The sequence below is a fragment of the Silene latifolia genome, chromosome 5, assembly GCF_048544455.1.
Source record: "Silene latifolia isolate original U9 population chromosome 5, ASM4854445v1, whole genome shotgun sequence".
Taxonomy (NCBI): Eukaryota; Viridiplantae; Streptophyta; class Magnoliopsida; order Caryophyllales; family Caryophyllaceae; genus Silene; species Silene latifolia.
The window spans coordinates 12,242,535-12,265,806 of NC_133530.1; the positions used below are offsets into that span (position 1 = coordinate 12,242,535).

Genomic DNA, 23,272 nt, shown 5'->3' on the forward strand with positions numbered 1-23,272 from the left:
AAAATATGTCTCATTAATCTAAGTGGGGTATTATTTAACCGTTTTGACACTAAATAAATTCTTAAGGTAGACTAACAGTACAACCAATATCCAATACGGAGTAGCTTTTTCCCCTTCAAAATGGAAATGGATCCTCTCCATTTCCTTTCTCTCCATTTCCTCTCACAATCCCCTTAAATAATAATTTCTTCTCTCACCCTCATTTTCCTTTATTTTTATGCGTAAATTTAGAACCGTTAGATGATATCAAGATACGATCCGGGTCATTAATAGGCACTTGCCTCTCCATTTCTTTTGAGGAAATGGAGAGGAAATGAGCTCCTTCAAAATGTGGGTCATTTAGTATATAGCCTCATAATTTAGCTGGTTGTACATAGTGTGTCCGTAACTCCGTAAGTGTCTCGGTTCAATAACAAATGTATCTCAAAGCCCAGGTAATAACACATTGGTTCTATGGTCTAGCGGTTAGGACATTGGACTCTGAATCCAGTAACCCGAGTTCAATTCTCGGTAGAACCTTTTTTGTTTTTTTCGTTGCCTTTTTGGTACGATTATTGACGAATAGATCCGCTATCTGAAGAATTTATTTTTCTTCTATCTGCTTTGAAAAGGTCGGTCCACTTGAACATTGTTTTTTGGACAAATAATAATTTTTGAAGCGGGTTATCTTAAACCATCGTAACTAAATTTCCTATGTTCACCGATTTTTCAGGGTTATCTTAAACCATCATAACTAAATTTCCTTTGATCACCGATTTTTCAGTGAATACACTCGTAATCGTCAAATGAAAAATTTGTAAATCGAGTTAACAAAGTGACTTGAACCTTTTTTTTTTTTTGGACAAATAATAATTTTTGAAGCGAGTGACCTTAAACGAACAAAACTAAATTTCCTTTGATCACCAGCGTTTCAGACTTTCAGTGAATAAGAAAATTGTACTCGTCAAATGAAGAGTCTGTAAATCGAGTTAACAAAGTGAAACATGCCAGTTTCACATATTGTTTTATTCCCTCCTCCGATTGCATTCTGAATTCATACAAATGCCAAATTGCACAAAATTATTCGAAAAACCAGAATGCTAACGTGAGTCGGATTCAATGAAATTAAAACACATCGCAGAAGCATAAGAACTACACTTACTGACAACTGACAAAGAATTGTCATTGCAACAAAGATTTCATCAAAGCAAAATGTCAAACTAATCAAAGTCACCTACAAGGACAACGATCTTCAAAAAAAAAAAGGAACTCTCATTTGTAGGGATACGTCTACTTAATAGTTTCCATCTTCTTCCTTCATCTCCTTCTCCATCTACGCACGACCTTGTTCATCAATAAGAAGATATAACACGCTCACCAAACGTAAACTTGAAAACATGTCTCACCCGGACATCATACCCTGCTCCCTTCTTAACTTTCTTAGAACTCTTTAACTTATGCAGTGAAAACCTCTTAAAGTCCGTCATCTCCCACCGGATTGCATCAAAAACATGACTATCATTTATGCGACCAGTACCCAATCTCGATAGATTATCAGCCACTTGATTTTCTGTTTCGCCAGCCACATGTTCAATTGAACCAAACATTATGCCCTCTGGTGGGTTTAGCCAAATGTACTTAATTGATATGCCTAAGTATAGGGGGCAATGTTGTTTAAACATTTTCAAAACTGGCCTCACCTTTGCGGATGCTCTTGGCATATAGCCTCATAATTTAGTGTGTCCGTGAGTGTCTTGGTTCAATCACCAAAGTATGCATCCCAAGGTCCAAGTAATAAATAGATGGCTTCTAAAATATATATTTAACGCTGTCAATTTTATAACAAAATGGTTCTATGGTCTAGCGGTTAGGACATTGGACTCTGAATCCAGTAACCCGAGTTCAAGTCTCGGTAGAACCTTTTTTTTTTTTCTTTTTTCTTCTTTCGGAAAGGAGCGGTCCCCTTGAACGTTTTTTTTTGACAAATAATAGAGTAATTTTTTATGCTGGTGACCTTGACCTCAAACAAACATAACTAAATTTCTTATAATCACCAACGTTTTCAGTGAATAAACTCAAATTCGTCAAATGGAGGGAGTATAAATCGAGGTAACAAAGTGAAACATGCCAGTTTCATCTTGTTTTATTCCCTCCTCCGATAGCATTCTCAATTCCTACAAATGCCAAATTGCACACAATTCTTCGAAAACCCAGAATGCTCAAGTGACTCGGGTTCAATGAAATTAAAACACATCCCAGAAGCATAAGAACTACACTTAGTGACAAGGAATTGTCATTGCAACACAGATTTCAAAGCAAGGTGTTAAACTAATCAAAGTCACCTACAAGGGCAATGATCTTAAAAAAAAAGGGACACTCCTTTGTAGGGATAGGTCTACTTATAGTTAGCATCTTCTTCCTTCATCTTCTTCTCCCATCTACGCTTCTTGTAGTCGAGCAAAATTTGGGGCATCTTCTTCATCAACTCAGCAGTTTGAGCCCTCTTCTCAGCTGCAATTCTATCGACTTTGTGTCCTTTCCTCTTAGTTCTCATCTCCTTCCTCGCAGGATCATAAGTCCAATCTTGTCCAGCTGCTAGCACTTCTTTACGGAGCCGGGCTCGTCTACGAGCACTGATGCCCAGGGGCTTCCATGCCCCAAGCTCCCAGTATCCCCATACTCCTTTGGCGAGTTCATCCTTGTACTTTACCAGCTTCTCTTGCCAAGGATATTGGTATTGGGTAGCTGTCTTCACCACTGTTTTCACAGCTTTGCTGGCCATCACACCTCAACTATCTGTCCACGAGGAAACGATGGGTTATTACGATATATCAATCTATTAAAAGTGTGCCAAATGGCATGAAAAAAATGAGCACAAGTAAAAGTGCATGATTGCAACACTTGGAAAACAATGATAGTGATTTTTCTTTTTGACAAGGTGCCGAACTACAGTCTTCTGCAAATAGCTCCTGATGATGGAATCAAAGTTTCCTCCGCCAATATGTGTCCAGAGATTCAGCTACTTTGATGTTTCTCGTGATTTTTCACCAAAAACTAAGCAACCAAATGTCATACCGGTATACGAGCATGGTGTTTCCGACACAGCCCACATAAGTAAGCAAATCTCATATGAATAGCCACACGGTAATATAGCCGAAACAAGCTAATGATTCACTGGCAAGAAGATTCTTAGATATTTGAGTTTTTTATTAGTTTCACCTTATCCAAGATCTAATGGCGCGTAAGGTTTTCTTACAATTAGAAATCAGCAGAAGTGAAGAGCAGCATTCTAGTGAAATGTTAAGAAAGAATCACAGCATTTGAGTAGAGTCAAATGTCTCCCAAAATTCAAAAATGCTTCTGCGGACCAAAATTTTCAAACAAAACAAATAAGTACTTCACTTCTCCCAATTCTCAATCATCTTGCTGAAATAAATGCATGAACACAGAAGTATTAAAGGACCATCCCACTACAAAAGTATGGATAAAGCCTACAATGGCCATAGTTGCACAAAACACCCAAAGAGCAGAATACCCAAGGGGAAAGAGGGACATTAAGAAATTAAGCAAACTAATAAAAAACAAGTAAGCTGTTGTAAAGCTCACAAGAAACAAGAAATAAAAAAAAAATCCATTTCTGGATTCCCTGATTCTAAAATATGTCAGCTTAGTGAAAAAGATTTATTTGACACTGACTGTCTACTGTATTGAAATGAATGCCGATGAGCAATTTGTATTCCAAAACCCACACGAGAGATTTCTGGTCCATGATTGTAAGCTCTAACTCAACAATTCCAGTCAAACTGTTTTTAAAGAGGAGAACTGAGTAATAAGGTATGGATTGCCTATCCCATTTGTAGTGCGGAGAATTACCAGTCACAATCAGGCACCAATGAATCATCACAAGCAAGTTCAGTTCCCACAGGCATAACATTACAGGAAGCGCAGCAAACCACAACCTAACCTCCTTTTCATCATTACACAATTTACACGGACTCAAATCGCCTAGGGCTTATATTGTTTGTCTTAGAATAAAGTTCATATTTTTCTTTTTAGACCTTCTCACAATAAGATTTACTCTCGGCGTTTTTCCTTTTAGATACGGAGTAATTTTTTAGATACTTTTTTCCTAGTAAAGACATGATATTTATAAGATATATCAATCATTTCTGCCCATTTCTATAGCCCTTACAACTACTTTAGGTGAAATGCCAATCATTTTTCTCCTTTCTCCCCTCTAATCTGTCCTCACTTCTAGTCCTATATATTTATCCTATTCTGCTGTCTAAGAGGGCGCGGAATTTAGTGAGACAGAGGGAGAGGCTAAAAGGATGACTAATTTTGCAAACTTTCCTCCTATACAAAAGGCGTGTCTCTTAAAAATGGCTTCAAAATTATACGTGGGTGCTAAATATGACTGGATCTAGATAATTGCCATGAAGTTCAGCCAGAACGACCATAAGCCCACAAGTCCATAACTGTAACACAATTTACAGTTAAAGGATGTTTTCAAGTCCCTAACCTTTTCGACCCCGTTTAAATTTAAAACTTTCCTTGTCACTTCACTGCACTCTCCAAGAAAACAAAAGTTATCCAATGTATCCATCCACCTTAACATCCCACACAAGTATATTTCAGCAGCTCTCTAGTTTCTATTAAGAATTTAAAATACTCGTAATAATTTTACAGGAAACGGATGATCTCAATTCTCACACATGAAACCATCTCATACAAGACTTGCTCTATATTAACGAGTTCTCAAAAAATCACTCAAAAACTACATCAGGAAGAAAATAAATCAAACCAGGACTGAACATTTCACACAAAAGGCAACAAAGTCAACTAATATTCATTGCCTCTAGTTCCGACTTAAGAGTTAGGCTCAACAATTGAACAACTTCAATGACACAAACCCAAACAAAGTGCATAACACAATCCTAGAGCACCAGTCCCGACATCAATTGAGCTTCATACCTAAAGCAAGTCAAAATCCACACATAAAACCAACAACTCTCGTAATGCAATCGAGTTTAAACACCCAAACAACTCATCAAGGCTCTCGCACAAGCGTTATATCATACGGACTATCAATCAATCTCTATAATCCAATCCACAATCATCAAATGCAATGAAATCAACATCATTTATCAGATAAATAACACTTCACCGCGACGTAAAAACATACATTCTCCTGAAAAAGAACCAATATGGATCCATACACTATAAAACCCTATAAACACAGCAATTTCATAACTTTTCCACAAAAAAATTGATCGAAGCATTCACAAATCTGTAATTGCGGCTTAAGACACCAAAAAACCCTAAAAATTCGCAGTTTTTTTAAAATTATTAAGAAGCAAAATTGAAGAGAACCCTAGAAATCAACATAAATCGTTACTTGGAACAAATTAATGCAATGGAATATAATTTAACATGAACAAATTCAGTAAAAATACAATTATAAATGATTCATAGTGAATATAATTAGGGTTAGAAAATGACCTAATTAAATCCGACGCCCTTAATTTGGTAGAGCGAGATAGAATGCCGATTATCTATTTTCCCAGAGAAATGGTTTGGGTGGGGAAGTGAGGTGAGAAGGAAAATTAAACCGAACTAAATTAAACTAAACTGAACCGAAAAAAATACGGTTTTACTGATTTGCAAGATCAATCATTCGGTCTATCATATCACAAAATCTCATTGAAGACGGCGATATCCGTCACAAGCTTGTGACGGATACCGTTTTCTCTCACAAAATACCCATTGAAAGGTGGGTGGGAAGCACATGGGGGTGCCCCACCTTGTTCCCTCTCCCTTTTTGTGAGATGTCTTCAGCTTGTGACGGGATTAGCCCGTCACAAGCAAGACGCTTTGCTATCATATTGAGGTCACTGAGAGTCTGAGACAGATTATAGTCGATAATGCTAAATACTCGTATTTGTTTTAAGTTTTTATTCGTTAATGGTGAGACCCGTGATTTATTTTTGTTATCGTTCACTTTTCAAGCTCGACCGGCATAGGCTTAGCTTAGCTGCCATTTAATTAATAACCTTTTTTGTGGTTTTAGTAGAAAATTGATACAAATTTCATATTTTATTAAATATTTTTCCTAAAGTTAAATAAAAATTTGAACAATGGGACATGTCAAGACGGATTTCAGGGTCGGTGTGTTATCTAGCTTTTACTAAAAAAAATTACTTCGCATAAAAGTCATAAAGACGATGTATGTTTCACGTTAAACCTTAGGTTCCACGTCTAAGTCTAGGTTTGGACGTAGGACCTGTATGTCGTCAACATGTCGTGCAAGTGTATCTTGAGGATTTAGGAGCTAACAATGTCGATTATTCGAACTATTTTAGAATTAACAGGAGATTTAGTTCAAGTAAATAAGCCTTTAATTGGGCACTGTCGATCGCACTTCCACTCGGATTTAGTTCAATTAAAATCCCAACTCATTTCAGAGTGAAAATTATGAAAAAGAAATCATTATATAGAATTACTCCTCAATTCTCTGATTTCCCTAAACCTTCCATCTAAAGGTTTTCAAAGTGATCTTCCACTTTTCTGAATGATAAACAAATTTTCACCTTGGATAGTAATTTTTCTAAAACCCGAGTCTTGAAAGCGCTCGACACATTCCATAATGTAACGACTGTGCTACAATAATCTGGACGTATTACACATTTACACTGGACTAAAAGGGTTTCACAAAGTTTCAAGATACAAGTTATTATAATAACCACAGCCCAACCCGACTGTTGGGGATGGGTTTAATAAAACCTCAGCCTTTCACAACTACACATGACAGATACAAACCGATGCTAGAAATAAACCCGACACGACAAACCACATAAAACTCGCACCAAACATGAACGGGAAAAGGACCATAGCTATTTCACTTCTCCAGCAGCGATGACAGTTCCATCATCGTGGAGACTGTTTATCTCGGCCTAATGTCTGGAGTTGATGCTGCCAATATGAAACAATTGTGGTTTAATACTTACATACTACATGAAACATTGCTCGTGTTGGAAACACCTAGAAACTAGTGCAATTTGTATCACAGAATTATTTGTCATTAACTGTGAAATTTGCATGCATATATCATATATGTAGCAACCGGTTAAAACTGAATTGTCGAACAAAGGTAATAACCAACTGTATTTAGCCTTTCGTTTCATCCATGCCAACGACAGTCGACATAGAATATATAGAAGGATTTACCTTAGTTATGACAGATGAGTTGTCCTTTAAGGAACTTGAGGAAATCTTGCTTCAATTGGTCTCCCTTGTGACGGGTTACCATTTGTGGCGGATATTTTGTGAGATAAAATGGTAACAAAATGGGTTAGTGGAGAAAGGGGACCACATGAATAATGTTGCAGAGAGAGAAAAAGTGGGTAATTTGTGAGGTAAAATGGTATCCGTCACTTTATGTGCCGTCACAAACAAGAATTTGTGATCTTGCTTCCGCAATTAGAAGTTATATTTTTCTTGATCCAATAATGATTGTTCTCTCCGGATATCCTCTTGAAGTCTCTCCTTTTCCCATTTCCTTTGCTTGAGCTGGTTCTCAAGCTCATGATGATTTTCAGAAAGGCGATGCCTTAGAGAGCTTATTGGGAACCTTACATTTACGTCCTCCCTTTCACAGAAAGGGTGAAAAAAGTTAGGGCAACAAGGAATTAGTAAAGTTCATTTAAAAATTCACAAATTCTTGTTTCAGGCGGACACTTTTCGTCTTATTTTTCAGACGGGCATATGTGACCATTTTATAGTTAAATGTAACCACAATGATATACGCAGTATTACACTTAAGATAACTGGTTTTTCAATAGTGGTCACATTTAACTGTAAAATGGTTACAAAATCCCGTATTATTATTTCAGACCAAAAAGGCCCGTCTGAAGCAAGACGCACTAAAATAAATTACACTAGCTGAAAAAAGGTACAAGCTTCATTTCCAAAAAAAAAAAAAAAATAGATCACTTGGCTCTTCTTGACTCAATGGTTAAGCGGTGAATATATTAACTCAAGGTCAAGGGTTCAGATTGGTCGTCGTTAGTCCAAGATCCACCACTAGATCTATGTAATATTGTAATTGATGCGTGCCTATTTCATACAATTATTCTATTCTTTTGCACACATTTCTATACATTATTGAGTAGCGTAAACTACTATTCTCCCTTGTTTTGGCTACTTTGGGCCGTGTTGTGTTTTATGCAGGTTATAGGCTCGGGAATGTGCAAATAAGCTAAAACCCATAACTAAATCTTGAAATCTTGGTCTTGATGGAAATGAGCTTGGAAACCATCCTTTTGGAGTACTTAGTGAAGTAAAGAAGCTTAGCGAGCAAAAGAAAGGCTTCACATTACTAGTGCCTACTTTGAAGAGCCATAACTAGAGTTCTACAAATGATAATCAAGTGATTCCAATTGAAGGTGAAAGCTTATCCTCTTAGCTTTCCAACGCCACCGAAAACGCTTTATTTGCCCAAGTAACGAAGAAATGACGGCTGTTTGAAATTCGGTGCGCGTTGCAGGAAATGCGCGCTGAAGAAAAGTCGATCGACTATTCTTCTTGGTCGATCGACTTATCTCCAGTTTGGTCGAAAGCTTCTCCATAATTTCGGCCCACTACTCTTATTATTTAAGAAGGACTTAGTAAACATTATTAGGTTGTATGGAGCGGGGAATGGAGTTTAAAACTTGAGGGGGAAGGTGGGTATGAGATTCCAAAAGGTTTGAATGGAAATAAAATCCATCAAAATTCTAATTCTTCCAAAATGCGCTAACCAAACACTAAAATGGTTCAAATTCATTACATTTCATTCCAACTCCCCCAAACACGACTAAACCTAGAAAAATATTGTGATGTTTTAATATCATAACCTTTTGGATTTTAAAATTCACTCATACTCCTCCTCTAAATCGTCCAATATTATCCTAAACTCAATGAATAGTTCCTAAATTAACTTGACTAAATTAACGAATATAGACCGTTACTTTTCTGATAAAAAAACGAGAATTTTGTTGGTCACCATGGTGGGGGAGGGCATAGGATGGGCACAAAGAACTGAGACAGCGTCAATGGCGGTAGAACCGGATGGCTAATTGTAGGGTCACACTGTTAATGGTGTGCTCATGGTAGTTTACGGAAATGGGAGAATGGTGGTGGTGGGTGTAACGGAGGGCTGTTGTACAACGTGAGATGGAAGTAATGGTATGGCACTGGTGCAATGAGAGGTGCAATCTATCTTTAAGAAAACTGACGAGTGTTGATTACCTGTGTTGGACTTCATCGTTGTAATTCGTAATGACGTTCATCGAACAATGGAAACAGTCTTTGCCGTCTTTCGTCTTCAAGTCTTCGTTTCTATCCTATAGATACAATGACCACAACAGAGAGCGTGAATAAAATTTACGCAAGCCTGAACTTGGGCATTAAGTCTATTACTTAAAACCGATCAGCCAATCAGACATTTAAAACGTGATTACTCTAAGTTGTACCAGCATGGGATTGTACTTAACCCAAATTTTGTATTACATACATGGTGCAAAGCAGAATCAAGTGACTGTGTTTGATCTTAAGAAGGAAAAGACGAGCGAAATAAGTTTTAAGTTGACAATCCATTCCATACATGAGAAAATTAAAATTGTATACAATAAGTTGAGCGCATCTGCCTACCAACTACAAAGTCATTCATCTCTTGAAGCTGGATCCATCCCTGCTGAAGGGCTGTCAGCAAAGTACTCTTGATGCTTCAAGTTAACCCCATACTGAAATGAATAACATTGTAGTTAGCACCAGCAACAGATTGATAACCCAGATCACATAGCTCCCAATGACAAATGAGCAAACATCGTCTTTGCAACTAAAAAGCACTTCAGTCCATAACTCCATATCACAAGCAGGATCAAACAGAGCCCCAGTATTTTGTGTAGCCCAAATGAAAGGGTTGGTGGCAGCAGGGCGTGGTCTCATACAAACAACAAAGGATAGATATGAGAAAGGGGCCATGGGTTCCAGGTAGATAAAAGCAGCACCCTCACAGTTAACAAAAAACATAAATCAGCGTTTCAGAACCCCTAAGCCTTAAAAGTAAAATAACCTATGGTGGCAGAGTGATACAGTGTGACAAGGCTGAAAATGCAGAGTGCAGAACGAATAGAAAGGAAGAAAAAACTCAATGGTATTCTTTCAGTACACACAAGCTGTAGCAGATTCACCATCATATTCCATTCAAAGGAAAGGTAAATATTCGAAAAAAAATTACAGCCCAACGGCGCACCACCAAAACGTAGCAATTTCGTAAAGGTTTTTATTACCACAAGCACATTTTGCCACATTTTTGAAAGGTTTTGAAGATTATTACTCCCTTCCATTCTGTGAAAGGTATCAACTATTCAGAGGGAGTGAAATTCAAGGAATAACCTAGTGACTATGTTATCAGACCACTAGTAGGTAGTACCACTACCACTACCACCTCCACCAAAAATCAACCCACCACCCACCCACCACTGCCACTGCCGCCACCACCAGGCATATATCAGTCACCACCTGCCCTTCTCTCACTAAAATTCACCGCCACTTATCTGCCTTCAACAAACATCCATCATAGCCGATCTGAACCACCACTTCCCCACCATAAAGCCACCATAGCTGCCGCTTACCAACCTACCCCCCCCCCCCCTCCCCAACATCAACAGCCAGATCTGCCACGCCCACCCCAGTTCCTCCACCAACTCCCCCCATCCCATATCTCCCCTTCTCCCCTGTGAAACTCCCTCACAAGTGGCTCCTGCAAAACTAAGGCTGCCACCCATCTTCTTGAGATCCGGCCAAGGACTTATTGAACCAACGAATTCACCTTGGGCTTGTGAGGCATTTTATGTCAACAAAAGAGCAGAGCAAGTTCGTAGAAAATTGAGTCATTTGTTGGTTCATCATCACGAGAAAAGATGGACCCAATATCTGCATCATCAATATCTTCAATTCATTACCACCCTCAAAAAATGTAAATATGGGGGTGGGAGGGACGGAATTTCGTACTTCTGTCGGATCCTGGTGGGCAGGTGGCAGTTTCAGAGGACTGGAGAAAACCGATTTTGAAGCTTGGGTCTATCAACGGAGAGGGGTGAGTTAGTTTGGGTGACTTTTGGCTGGGGGTGCGGTTTGAGCGTTGTTGGGTGGTCTGGTATGGAGGGCGGTGGTATGAGTGATTAATCTGACGCAGTGGAGGGTACCGGTGGCTGAACACGGTTGTTCTGGCCTAGTGTCGGGCAGGTTGAGCTAAAGCGTGGTGGCTATTGAGGTGACCATGGACAAGGGAGTGGTTAGGTTTGTGAGAATAAGTGAGTGAGATGAGGGTAGTGTGGTCATTTTTATGATATTTGTGTCCAAAATAGATAAGTGGAAGTTTTCAAGAATCTGCTCAAAAAAGGAAACTTGGAAGCTTTCAAAGAATTAGAGAGAGTATAAATCTATGATAACAACAATAACATCATAACTCTTGTACCTCGCGGAGGGCTCTTGATAAGTCATCCATTGTCAAAATGAGACGCTTGTCCTGCAAAAAAAAAGCATAGACTTGCTATTAAAAGAGAGAAGGAAAAAAAAAAACTTGAAATCAAAAGCTAAAAGCAATAAATTGTGAATCCCTCTGCTCCACATTATAATATACATTTTGATTATCGGGATATTTCACTCATTTCCACATTTCTTTATGTGTTACGTTTTAAGTCAGAAACTTAAACCATCTCCAACCAGAAAGTCAAGTAATTGGGTCAACAACATATTAACTCTTAATCTTGTTTCACTTTCCCAATCATTTTCCACTTTCCCAATCATTTCTCACTTTCTCTAACCCACCAATCTCTCTCTCGTTAAAGTACAAAGGTCATCACATGACACCCTCTTTTGCATTGGGTCATCTTAATGGAATGCTTAATCTTTATTTAACTTGACCCAGCCCCTCCATGACCTACCTCATGACCTTGAATGGGGGTGGTATTTTACCCTTTGTGGGGGAAGGAAGGCGAATAAATTGAGAGGTAATAAAGTAAAAATTACTAGAAAGCCCACTTTTTCTACACTCGTACTAATTGAGCCAAAGACAAATGTATAACGCTAAGTGGAACATAGAGAGTAAAAAACTTCTATACGCTTCCTAATACACGACGGTAGAAGTTGGAAAGAAATACAACTAATCATTACTCATTTGCATACCTTTTGCTGCTTATCTCTCTTATCTTTCACTATAGAAGATTGCCTAGCTTTGCAGTGGCTACATAAAAGTAAGAAAGTGAACATGCGTCATCTTGTTAAAAAATGGAGCTGCAAATACAAAACCTTTCATTAATTAAATATAACTATAAGCTATGCTTTGTTAGTTTAATTGAAATAATGTAATGCTTAGATTAAAAAGGTATGAGGGGCGCCAATTTGACAAGAGGGCATGGTGTGTTGGTGATTTAAGTTAATCACGATATCATTTGAATGCAATCGAGATTTGGCCAAAAATCGTAGGAAGTTTGACCGTTATAATATGGGTTAGGGAGTGTGGAGTACACGCTCTTATAAACGAGTTTGAATGAGCGATTTTAAAGAATAAGTTACAATGCAAATTAGTTGATGTTATCGTAGCTCGAAAGTGAAAAGTTGGCTAACCCCGATAGGGGTTGCTAGACCGGATCGGGGTTGATGATGCCTAGCCAAATTCAACAAGTTTTATTTACGTAAATTGGGAAAGCTACGTCCCCGAACGGGGACACTAACCCGATCGGGGTGAGTGATGTTTATCGGGTTCTATAAACCGTGTTGCATTGTTTCATACTTGTCTTTATGTTCCGTTTGAATGATAACTACCTTTCCTTTTCTGTATACATTGCATTAGTATATACTCCCTCCGTACCACACCAAAGGTAACACTTATTATAAACGGACGTACCACACCAAAGGTAACATTCCTTATTTGGCCCACAACATTATCAAATTATCCTTACACCCATTTCACATTTACACAAAATGCCATTACATACCCCACCTAACACCCCACAATTACATACCCCACTTATTTTTTTCCCTCTTTACCCTTATTTTTTCCACTTTTTCTTAAATACTCCATTTTTCCCTACGTTACCTTTGGTGTGGTATGGAGGGAGTATATATATACAAGAAGTGCATGAGGAAAGATTAGAGAAATAATAAAACAAACTTTATTATTCAGATTTTTGCATAACATAAAAATAAAAACTTCATATAGTTTTCTCTTGTTTCTTGCCTTAGAACAAGAGGGAAATTTGGTGCATTATCCTACGGAAGATTTCTTGTAACCCAAAGGCGTAATACGGTAAAAATACTTTTCGAGGAAAACGATATATTTCGTGATCATCAAGTTATCCAAATTCGATTTGTCACACACCCTATAATATTACAACATGGTGAAAAGGTGCGATTTAAAATGAGACACCCGCATGTGCATGAGGCGTACTGTTTTTCCGCAAACATTGCTATTTCAAAATAATATTTGTGCAACAATACCTTTCTATACCTTTCTATTTTAATATTATAGAGGGCTAACATTTGAGATAATGATAATGGGCGATTGAAGGTTAAAATAAACAATTAGAAGAAATTTTGTGCGCCAATACCTTTTTATTTTGCACCAGTTGCAAATTGCTTATTCCGCTTTTTGCGTAAGACGAACCTAAGGGCTAAGGTGGCCTAGATAAGGTTTGGTTTTAAGCACACTTGAGGTGTACTTTGTAAACCTAAAATGTGATGGGTCCCATCTACTACACTTGGTGAAGGAAAAGAGAGGAGTGCCATAGAATAAATCATTTCCTTATATAACAATTGCCCAAGTTCAATCAAGCAATCACTTATCCACCATTACACTTCTATGCACATGAATTTTCTTTGATCCCACATAGTTCTTCAATTTGCTATCCATTACACCGAGGCTCGATTACTTTCAATAAAATATAACCATAGAATCGTAGAATTTTCTAATCAATGTGAATGAACAACTGGGCCACTGTTATATTCCAGCCACACCAAGTAGTTCAAATAAGCACTTGCATTAGTTACTTAACATTGAGAAGTACATGAACTCTTTAGATATGGTAATAAAACACACTTGCAGCATGCATTTTGAAGTCTGAGTGACTGAGTCACATACAAAAAAACGGAGTAGCGACAAGAAACTTACTGAAGAGCATCAGTAGCAACCTCAGAAATGAACTTTTGAGTTGCAACGGACACGAGTCTAATCCTGTAAATCGAAAACAAAACACAACCTACTAAGTGACTATGTACTAACATATTGATAACCATTAAGGTCAAAGAAACAGAAGTAAACACCTCTTGCAGCAAGTACGAGTACAATTGTGACCCATAATAAAATGTGCAATACAAGGAATGTTAAGTATGTTAAGTGGGGAGTCTAAAGTGAGAGATAAAAGTGGTATTTAGGGAGTGTGATTGATGACCTCCAGTTATTGAATGATGAACACAACTGAACTTGAATAACTATGCTGCGGTCTCATTTGCGTCGCACCTTTTCACCATGGCTTCTTGTATTACATAAACAAACATAACCAACCAGTTTGCGTATATAGCATTGTTTGTAACAAAACTAATACAACAACAACAACATCAGAGCCTTAATCCCAAAATGATTTGGGGTCGGCTGACATGAATCATCCTTTAGAACCGTCCATAGGTGAACGCACACCTCAAAAAGCGAATAGAAAAGGGAAAATGAAAAACAAAAGGGGGAGCGAAAATGTAATGGAAAGTCAAGGTAAACTTACAGGTTTTAAAATCGAATATTTATTATAAAGTAGGAAACAAATTAATTTCCGTATATTATCTGGGCAAGCAACCCTTAGGTTTTCCAAACATTTATGCAAAGTGGACACTAAAATTGACTAATTCATCCTTTTCCAATTTATTTTTTTCCTGAAAGATGCGTGAATTAAATGGGAGAGAATAGAGGAGAGGGGAAATTGGAAAGGGTGTTTGTATTCAAAATCTGTACTAGTGAATACGGCGGCGTAAGTATTGGTGCACGGCGGTGGTGTTAAAGAAGCGAGTAATTGAAATTGCATCTATCAAAGTAGACAAAAATAATAAGGAAAAGGAAAGCAATTAGAGGGAAGAAGAAGAAGAATGGTGATAGAAAAGAGAAAACGTAAAAAAGAAACATACAAGCGAAGATCGGGAGAATGAAAACCGCTTTTAGCGAGGTAATGTTCCGCCAATTCGTCGGGAATCTAAGCATATCATATCATATCAACAAACAAAACCATTAATTAAGGTTAATAATAATTAAAATTGAAATAAAAGAATAGAGGAAAGGAGAAAGAAGGAAGGGGATACAGTGGGAGAGTACTCCATTAAAGAAGAGAGGAAATGAGAGAGTTGTGTATCTTCCTCCTGTTTAACTTCACTGCTCTGCCCCATCATCTGTCCCGTGTTCATCTTCTTTCCCGCTTTTCCAACTCTATTTTCTGATGCTCAATTCCCCTACCTTTCTTTTATATACAAAACAAATTGCCTGAGTTTGATGTCCTGCTGAGGCAGTTACCGACTTACCGCTGTTTCGGACTAAGTCACTAAACTAGAAAGATGATACTTCTACACAAGGGTTATGTTAACTTCAGTCATGAAATAAATCACTAAACTACATCAGGAAGAAAATAAATCAAACCAGGACTGAACATTTCACACAAAAGGCAACAAAGTCAACTAATATTCATTGCCTCTAGTTCCGACTTAAGAGTTAGGCTCAACAATTGAACAACTTCAATGACACAAACCCAAACAAAGTGCATAACACAATCCTAGAGCACCAGTCCCGACATCAATTGAGCTTCATACCTAAAGCAAGTCAAAATCCACACATAAAACCAACAACTCTCGTAATGCAATCGAGTTTAAACACCCAAACAACTCATCAAGGCTCACGCACAAGCGTTAATTCATACGGACTATCAATCAAACTCTATAATCCAATCCACAATCATCAAATGCAATGAAATCAACAGCATTAATTAAATTAATAACACCTCACCGCGACGTAAAAGAATACATTCTCCTCAAAACTAACCAATAATGGATCCATACACTATAAAACCTTATAAACACAGCAATTTCATAACTTTTCCGCACAAAAATTGATCGAAGCATTCACAAATCTGTAATCGCGGCTTAAAGCACCAAGAACCCTAAAATTTCGCAGTTTTTTAAAATTATTACCAACCAAAATTGAATAGAACCCTAAAAATCAACATAAATCGTTACTTGGAACAAATTAATGCAACGGAATATAATCTAACATGAACAAATTCAGTAAAAACACAATCATAAATGAATCGTAGTGAAAATAATTAGGGTTAGAAAATTACCTAATTAAATCCGACGTCCTTAATTTGGTAGAGCAAGATAGAATGCCGATTTTCTATTTTCCCAGAGAAATGGTTTGGGTGGAACCGTGGAAGTGAGGTGAGAAGGAAAAATAAATCGAACTTAATTGAACTAAACTAAACCGAAACAATACGGTTTAGTTATTTGTGAGATCGATCATTCGGTCGTATTGAGGTCAATGAGACGGATTAAAGTCGATAATGCATAATACTCGTATTTGTTTTAAGTTTTTATTCGTTATGAGACTTATGACTCATGAATGGTGAGACCGGTGATTTATTTTGTTATCGTGCACATTTCAAGCCCGTCCTAGGCTTAGCTGCCATTAATATTTTTCCTAAAGCTCAATAAAAATTTAAATTATGGGGCAAGTCAAGACGGATTTATAGGGTCAATGTATTATTTAGCTTTTACTAAAAAAAAAATATTTCATATAAGATTTAAGTCATAAAGACGGTGTAGCTTCCACGTCTAAGCCTAGGTTTGGGTGTGGGACCTGCATGGCTGCATGTCCAACTTGTTTTTCTGTTGTTTTTTTTTTTAAAAAAAATCTAATAAACTATGATCGGTATATAGACATGTCGTGCAAGTGTATCTTGGCAATTGTGGAGCTAACGATGTCGATTATTCGAACCATTTTAGAATTGACAGGAGATTTAGTTCAAGTAAATAAGCCTTTAATTGGGCACTGTCAATCGCACTTCCACTTGGATTGAGTTCAAGTAAAATCCCAACTCATTTCAGAGTGAAAATTATGAAAAAGAAAACTGCCACTTGCGCCACTTGCTTATTGTGAGAGAGACACTAAACCTTTCATCTCCAGGTTTTCAAAGTGATCTTCCACTTTTCTGAATGATAAACAAATTTTCACCTTGGACAGTAATTTTTCTAAAACCCGATTCTTGAATGAAAGCGCTCGACACATTCGATAATGTAACGTCTATGCTACAATAATCTTGACATATTACACATTTACACTGGACTAAAAGGATTTCACAAAGTTTCAAGATACAAGTTATTATAATACATCAGTCTTCGGTCAGCATAACAACAGCTCAACCCGACTGTTGGGGATGGGTTTAATAAAACCTCAGCCCTTTCACAACTACACATGACTGCTACAAACGATGCTAGAAATAAACCCGACATGACAAACCACATAAAACTCGCACCAAACATGAACGGGAAAAGGACCATAGCTATTTCGCTTCTCCAGCAGCTATGACAGTTCCATCATCGTGGAGACTGTTTATCTCGGCCTAATGTCTGGAGTTGATGCTGCCAATACGAAACAATTGTGGTTCAATACTTACATACTACATGAAACATTGCTCGTGTTGGAAACACCTAGAAACTAGTGCAATTTGTGTCACAGAATTATTTGTCATTAACTGTATGAAATTTGCATGCATATATCATCCCCTATATACTAAAAGAATAGGAAAAACTTCATGTTTTCCCGCCTAAAGCACATTTCCTAAAAAAAAATTCTCTTATTTACTTTCCTATTTTGATATAATCCCTTAGTTAAAATTTGTCTTTAAGATTTTTGTGATAAAAAATTCGTTCTTTGTATGTTAAATCGTAACTAAAAGATATGTTAATAAAAAAATTATAAAATTAAAAATATATACATTTTAAAACATTACTCAATTTTTTTAAATAATTTTATAGTTCAATTTTTTTTTCTAAAAAAAAAACTCTATAAATACCGCGCGTTCATTGCGCGGGATCTAAACTAGTATATGTAGCAACCGGTTAAAACTGAATTGTCGAACAAAGGTAATAACCAACTGTATTTAGCCTTTCGTTTCATGCATGCCAACGACAGTCGACATAGAATATATAAAAGGATTTACCTTAGTTATGACAGATGAGCTGTCCTTAAGGAACTTGAGGAAATCTTGCTTCCGCAATTGGAAGTTATATTTTTCTTGATCCAATAATGATTGTTCTCTCCGGATATCCTCTTGAAGTCTTTCCTTTTCCCATTTCCTTTGCTTGAGCTGGTTCTCAAGCTCATGATGATTTTCAGAAAGGCGATGCCTTAGAGAGCTTATTGGAAACCTTACATTTACGTCCTCCCTTAGACGGAAAGGGTGAAAAAAGTTAGGGCAACAAGGAATTAGTAAAGTTCATATCAAAATGACAAAATTACACTAGCTGCAAAATGTACACGCGTCATTTTCAAAAAAAATAAAATATTGTACGAGATCTAGGCAATGGCAGACTTTAGTTTTGGCGGCAGGCCTCCCGCTACTGCTAATTTTTCAAGTTCATGTACATATTAATATAGAAATAATCAATTGGCTCTCCTTGACTCAATGCTTGAGCGGTGAATATTTGAACTTAAGGTCAAGGGTTCAAATTGGTCGCGTCCTTAGTCCAAGATCCGCCACTAGATCTATGTAATGCATAACTATGTCAAAAAGTGGCTTACTTTAAAGGAAGCATAAAAAGGATCAAATGTATGACCGCATGCCGTGTGTGTATCTATAAGATCCAACAAATACTTGAACAAGTACCTGGTACCGAGGGAGAAGACACCGTCAGCCCTGATCATCCCACCATCTAAAGAAACAGCTCCTTCAATGATGCATGGAAGAGCAAGAAGCATTTCAGCTCTAGTTTTGTACACTTGAAGGCGTGAGAAGAGATTATAGAATAATGTTTCCCTAAGGCCGCAACCGCTAGACGTCAAACAAACTAAATGGGCTCTATCTACGTGGACCATATTTACGGCAAAGCCAAGAAAACCAGCTGGAATGTCACCGTTCGGCAGTCTTGGCTTTGGAATATCAAGTATCCTTTGGGGATCGTCTGCTACTATTTCACCTGGATATGGCCTGCATAAAGGAAAATGTTAGGAAAGACTAAATACAGAAGATCGGCTTATATAGTATAGAGTTTGCGAAACCATGCCTTAAATTTTCAAGACACATAACAAGAAACCGGCCCTCCAAAGTTTGTCCAACAGACGCTCCAAGTGCATAAATACCAGAAAACTTGTTCACAGCCCCTTCATAATCGTACGTTTCCAGAGATTTAATGCCGTCACAAGTCTTGCAGACAATTGCAAGCATTGTCGGCAAACCTAGGTACTCGGAGAAAAGCCTGAGATGACATTCCACAACAAGATGAAAATGAGAAAGATCAGACAGACTAAAAAGCTTTGATTAAGACCATGCTTCAATTGCAAAATTTTTACTGTTAAATTAATTTATCACTATCAACTATTTGACTCAACAAATTCTGCATACATGCTACCTGCTGAGATTACCGTCGTTGACTTTGCCCAGCATAGCAACAACCCCAAGAAGTTCTTGGGATAAAGTAGGATTAGCAAGTTGGATACCATGGCAGCTTTTGAGCACGCAAAAAATAACAGCTGCAGATTTTTCATGCTTCAAGATTTGCTCAACAGTTTCCTCCTCACTACGACCACGGGAAGAATCATCATCTTCAGTGTTGGGCAAATCTGAGGAAAGGGACTTACCAAGGCTGACTACAAAAGCGGAAAATTAAGTTTCATTAGATATGACTACAAAATCACAAGGTGATAAATCAACACCACAAATACTCAAGTCTTCCCTAATAATGTAGACTAAAAAGGCCCAACTATCATCCTCATATAACTATGTTTGCCATGGGAAAAAGAAAATCTTAACATGGCAAACACGGGAAAAAAAATTAAGAGCTAACAAGTTCAGTGGGATTTCACTGTCTTTGCACAGGAAAGTTGCGGAATACAAAAGCAAATTACAGTCTGTCTCATGAGTACATGCATGTTTCATCTGTCGACAACAGACTCTGTCAGAAAGAGCAATATGAATAATATTCTTACTCGTATTTTTGTCAAGGGGACTACAGTTCCACTTAGACAAATATCACCTGAACCTAACATAATACAATGCAGAAGGAGACCGTAAGTGCTAATATTAGGTCACGAGAGGTACACAGTTCTTTCAAGAAGTAAGCATAAATTTTCAAAAATATATTTAATGAAGTGAAAGAATTCAGGAAATCTCTCAATGCCACGTCAGAACATTTTTGTTGTGGTAAAGTAAGGAAATGTGAAAATTAAGATGTTGCTGTGGAGGCACAGCCGAAACTTTTTATGAACAGACTACAAAGAGTCGGTGCATGGGTTTCTACAGCATTCAACAGCCCTATGAAAAGGCAAAAGAGCTGTATCATGTGGTTTCTATACAATGACATAGTAGATTGTCCTGCATCTCCGAAATCGCAATCAAAGTGTCAACTTAAAAACAAGTCTTCTAGTCTAGTATCTGTCCCACACAAATCAGGTTATACTCATGCATCATTAATCTTCTCGTAGTAGATTTAAGCAAAGGTCGCATATTACCAGAGCAGAAACTAAAATATACCTTGCAAATCAAGAATGGTATCATCCAACTGATTTTTGTGAGCCTTCAGGAATTTCAAATTATCCTCATGCCGTCTCATTTTAGACCCAGATTTCTCTAGTTCATCTTGCATTTTCTGCACATTAAACGTCAATAAAACAACATTGAATAACATTCTAATTGGAGATAAATCTGATGACGGCTGTAAAAGTGCGAAACGCACCGAAACGATGAGGCGGATGTGCACGCTTCATGTCGTTTTACAAACAAATTTGTACTTTCAGTAAAAAAAATCATGCAAGAATACTCACTTTATATTTTGAAGAGGGCTAAAATGTAAAGGACTAAACGCTACCGATAATGTGGAAAAGAGAATGCCATTACAGAAGAACTGGAAGAAAAAGAATATGGGAAGTCCCTTAGTAGTGCTCCTTGCTAGCTACGCCTTATATACAAAAGGCGCATAGAGTCGTTTTGGCTAATACCTTCACTAAGCCTTGGGTATAAGCCTTTAACTTATTTACTCATAGCATCCTCAATAGCACGGCATGCACAAGTTAAGTACATACAGACGATACAGTCATACAGTAGGGTGTAATGTGATAGTAATACATAAGGAGCTCCAAAGACAGCACCAACCTTTGAACTAGCTATTAAAGAATTTGCATAAGGAGCTCCATTGGATCCTTCATTTCCGTTTTTCACATTAGAGTTATTTGGATCTGTATGTTTCACAGACTCGACATCATGGACAACAGGGGTGTTTGAATTGATTGGAATCTGTCATAAGAGAAAAAACCAGTTGAATGATCAGCAACATCATAGCATTTGCTGTACTGTCTATATTAAAGACTGCGGTGCAGTAAGTTCTCTATTCGTCAATCATCAAACCTTACGCAGTTACACACACAACATACAACACCAGAATCATTTCTTAAGGGGAACACAGAAGCATGAGGACAAGCTATTCTACAGTAGTACATAAAACCATTCCAATTTCTTATACTTCGTAATATACAAGAGCTAATCAGCTACTCCGTTTTTCTGTTTTCTTCCCACTTCTCAAATTTCCGCTCACATAGTTGGAGACATGGGAAGAAAAAAACAAGCTGCAGTAATATACAGCTGCAGTTGCTATGGAACTAGAAATATTTAAGGTGATGGTTGAGGTCCAACAATTATATTTATTTCCTATTACCTACTCCCTCCGCCCTGTTCAATTGTTGTCATTTGGTTTGACACAAAGATCAAGGAACGAGGAGTGAGCCAATTACTAAATGACAAGTGGAACAAATTGAGTATGAATGATCAAATTACTCATTAAGTTCATTCTTAAAATAGAAAGGACAACAATTGACTGAGACACCCAAAATGGAAAAGGACAGCAAATGACCGGGACGGAGGGAGTAATTCTTAACACAAATTCTTGTTTGTGACGAGCATGGATCAAATATCTGCCCGCATGGGTAGATAGACAAGTCATTTGTTACTCCCTAGCATTATGATTTTTGTCTTATCTACTATGTAGGCGACATTTAATAACCCATTAGTCATTACAGATTTATACGGATATAGCCGCCATAAAAGAGACTTTCCGTTTATTTAATCAAAGGTAAATAAATGATGAGACGAAATGAGTAACTTTGAAATTTGAAAGCCTAGGAACTAGGAAGAGCAACAAGAACCTACCTATCTACAGGCTAAAGGCGCTAAAGCTACTTATTGTCACCTTTTCCTATTATTCCAAAATTAACAGTATAGAAAAAAAAAAAAAAAAAACAATCGTCCTTAAAAGTGACCAATTTATGTTAAAAGTTGACCATTTTATAAAAAGTGACTATTTTATGTTAAAAAATAACAATTTATTATTCTTAAAATGGTTACTTTTTATCCTAAAATAGTCACTTATTACTATAAAATGGTACATTTTTATAGTCTCAGAATTTAATTTGTGCCTTCACAATCAATTATTTACCTTGGTGTCGAGCTTTTTGTTTAATTTTTGTGTGCCAAGTTCATTTTTCACTTCTTTTTTCGTATTTTTTAAAGCATGTTCTCAATCATATCCTTAATCTTTGTGTCAAAAAAAAAAAATTAATCAAGACGGAGAGAGTAATAAAAAGATAAAATTTGAGCTACAAAGCACACACTGACACACACTGTCAGAAAGTAAAAAAAAAAAAGTAAAAACACAACGGTAAATAAACATGCATGCAGGACAACTCAAGAGTGAAGAAACAATGAAAAATGGAGGAGAGAGAAACTTGCCGGTGTATTCGTCGGGAACATTTCTACTGCCGATGACGTCACTCCGGTAATCTTTCCCTCTGTTGTATTCTGGCAGGGAAATTTATCTCACTAGATTTTAAATGTAAATGTAAGTGAAAAAGTGAGTGACACTGTGGATTGGGAAGTGATTTATGTAACACGGTGGTGGCCTGGTGGGTGGGGTCAATTGTTTTTTTTTTAAATAGTGTTTACTAGGATTGGAA

At 37.3% G+C, this 23,272-nt stretch overlaps 3 protein-coding genes and 2 non-coding genes across 9 annotated transcripts; 2 read left to right on the forward strand and 3 right to left on the reverse strand.

The window, feature by feature from the left end:
• Window positions 1-447: 447 nt before the first annotated feature.
• TRNAQ-CUG (transfer RNA glutamine (anticodon CUG)) lies at window positions 448-519 on the forward strand. The gene has a single exon. It is a non-coding gene; the product is annotated as a tRNA-Gln (tRNA).
• Window positions 520-1,828: 1,309 nt separating this feature from the next.
• Window positions 1,829-1,900, forward strand: TRNAQ-CUG (transfer RNA glutamine (anticodon CUG)). The gene has a single exon. It is a non-coding gene; the product is annotated as a tRNA-Gln (tRNA).
• Window positions 1,901-2,182: 282 nt separating this feature from the next.
• On the reverse strand, window positions 2,183-16,478 carry LOC141656733 (uncharacterized). Of its 2 annotated transcripts, none has more exons than XM_074463748.1 (2): window positions 16,395-16,478; window positions 2,183-2,775 (listed from the first exon to the last, which is right to left on the reverse strand). In XM_074463748.1, the coding sequence occupies exon 2, from the start codon at window positions 2,759-2,761 to the stop codon at window positions 2,375-2,377; it is 387 nt and encodes a 128-aa protein (XP_074319849.1). In that variant the 5' UTR covers window positions 2,762-2,775; window positions 16,395-16,478; the 3' UTR covers window positions 2,183-2,374. The 2 variants fall into 2 exon arrangements, with proteins under 2 accessions (XP_074319849.1, XP_074319848.1); XM_074463747.1 differs by lacking the exon at window positions 16,395-16,478 and adding an exon at window positions 5,482-5,691.
• Window positions 7,444-23,171, reverse strand: LOC141656730 (protein DEFECTIVE IN MERISTEM SILENCING 3-like). Of its 2 annotated transcripts, XM_074463742.1 has the most exons (8): window positions 23,049-23,171; window positions 21,420-21,560; window positions 20,802-20,916; window positions 19,681-19,918; window positions 19,336-19,527; window positions 18,939-19,259; window positions 18,273-18,498; window positions 17,346-17,691 (listed from the first exon to the last, which is right to left on the reverse strand). In XM_074463742.1, exons 1-8 carry the CDS (start codon window positions 23,067-23,069, stop codon window positions 17,647-17,649), a joined length of 1,299 nt encoding a protein of 432 aa, XP_074319843.1. In that variant the 5' UTR covers window positions 23,070-23,171; the 3' UTR covers window positions 17,346-17,646. The 2 variants fall into 2 exon arrangements, with proteins under 2 accessions (XP_074319844.1, XP_074319843.1); XM_074463743.1 differs by lacking the exons at window positions 17,346-17,691; window positions 18,273-18,498 and adding an exon at window positions 7,444-7,627.
• LOC141656731 (transcription initiation factor TFIID subunit 10-like) lies at window positions 9,486-16,484 on the reverse strand. 3 transcript variants are annotated; one of them, XM_074463746.1, is made up of 7 exons: window positions 16,395-16,484; window positions 15,367-15,521; window positions 15,196-15,260; window positions 14,195-14,257; window positions 12,211-12,268; window positions 11,501-11,551; window positions 9,486-9,761 (listed from the first exon to the last, which is right to left on the reverse strand). In XM_074463746.1, the coding sequence occupies exons 2-7, from the start codon at window positions 15,466-15,468 to the stop codon at window positions 9,681-9,683; spliced, it is 420 nt and encodes a 139-aa protein (XP_074319847.1). In that variant the 5' UTR covers window positions 15,469-15,521; window positions 16,395-16,484; the 3' UTR covers window positions 9,486-9,680. The 3 variants fall into 3 exon arrangements, with proteins under 3 accessions (XP_074319847.1, XP_074319846.1, XP_074319845.1); XM_074463745.1 differs by having other exon boundaries at window positions 15,367-15,624; XM_074463744.1 differs by lacking the exons at window positions 9,486-9,761; window positions 16,395-16,484 and adding an exon at window positions 10,754-10,956 and having other exon boundaries at window positions 15,367-15,593.
• Window positions 23,172-23,272: the final 101 nt, after the last annotated feature.

Coding starts and splice junctions, on each gene's coding strand:
- LOC141656733 (XM_074463748.1), bottom strand. CDS start 2,761: ATGGCCAGCAAAGCTGTGAAAACAGTGGTGAAGACAGCTACCCAATAC.
- LOC141656731 (XM_074463744.1), bottom strand. CDS start 15,468: ATGAACACGGGACAGATGATGGGGCAGAGCAGTGAAGTTAAACAGGAG. Junction 15,261..15,366: donor TAATGGAGTACTCTCCCACT/GTATCCCCTTCC, acceptor TGATATGCTTAG/ATTCCCGACGAATTGGCGGA. Junction 11,552..12,210: donor AGAGAGATAAGCAGCAAAAG/GTATGCAAATGA, acceptor TTTTTTTTGCAG/GACAAGCGTCTCATTTTGAC.
- LOC141656730 (XM_074463742.1), bottom strand. CDS start 23,069: ATGTTCCCGACGAATACACCG. Junction 19,260..19,335: donor ATGTGTCTTGAAAATTTAAG/GCATGGTTTCGC, acceptor TCCTTTATGCAG/GCCATATCCAGGTGAAATAG. Junction 18,499..18,938: donor GTCTTCTCCCTCGGTACCAG/GTACTTGTTCAA, acceptor TTTCCGTCTAAG/GGAGGACGTAAATGTAAGGT.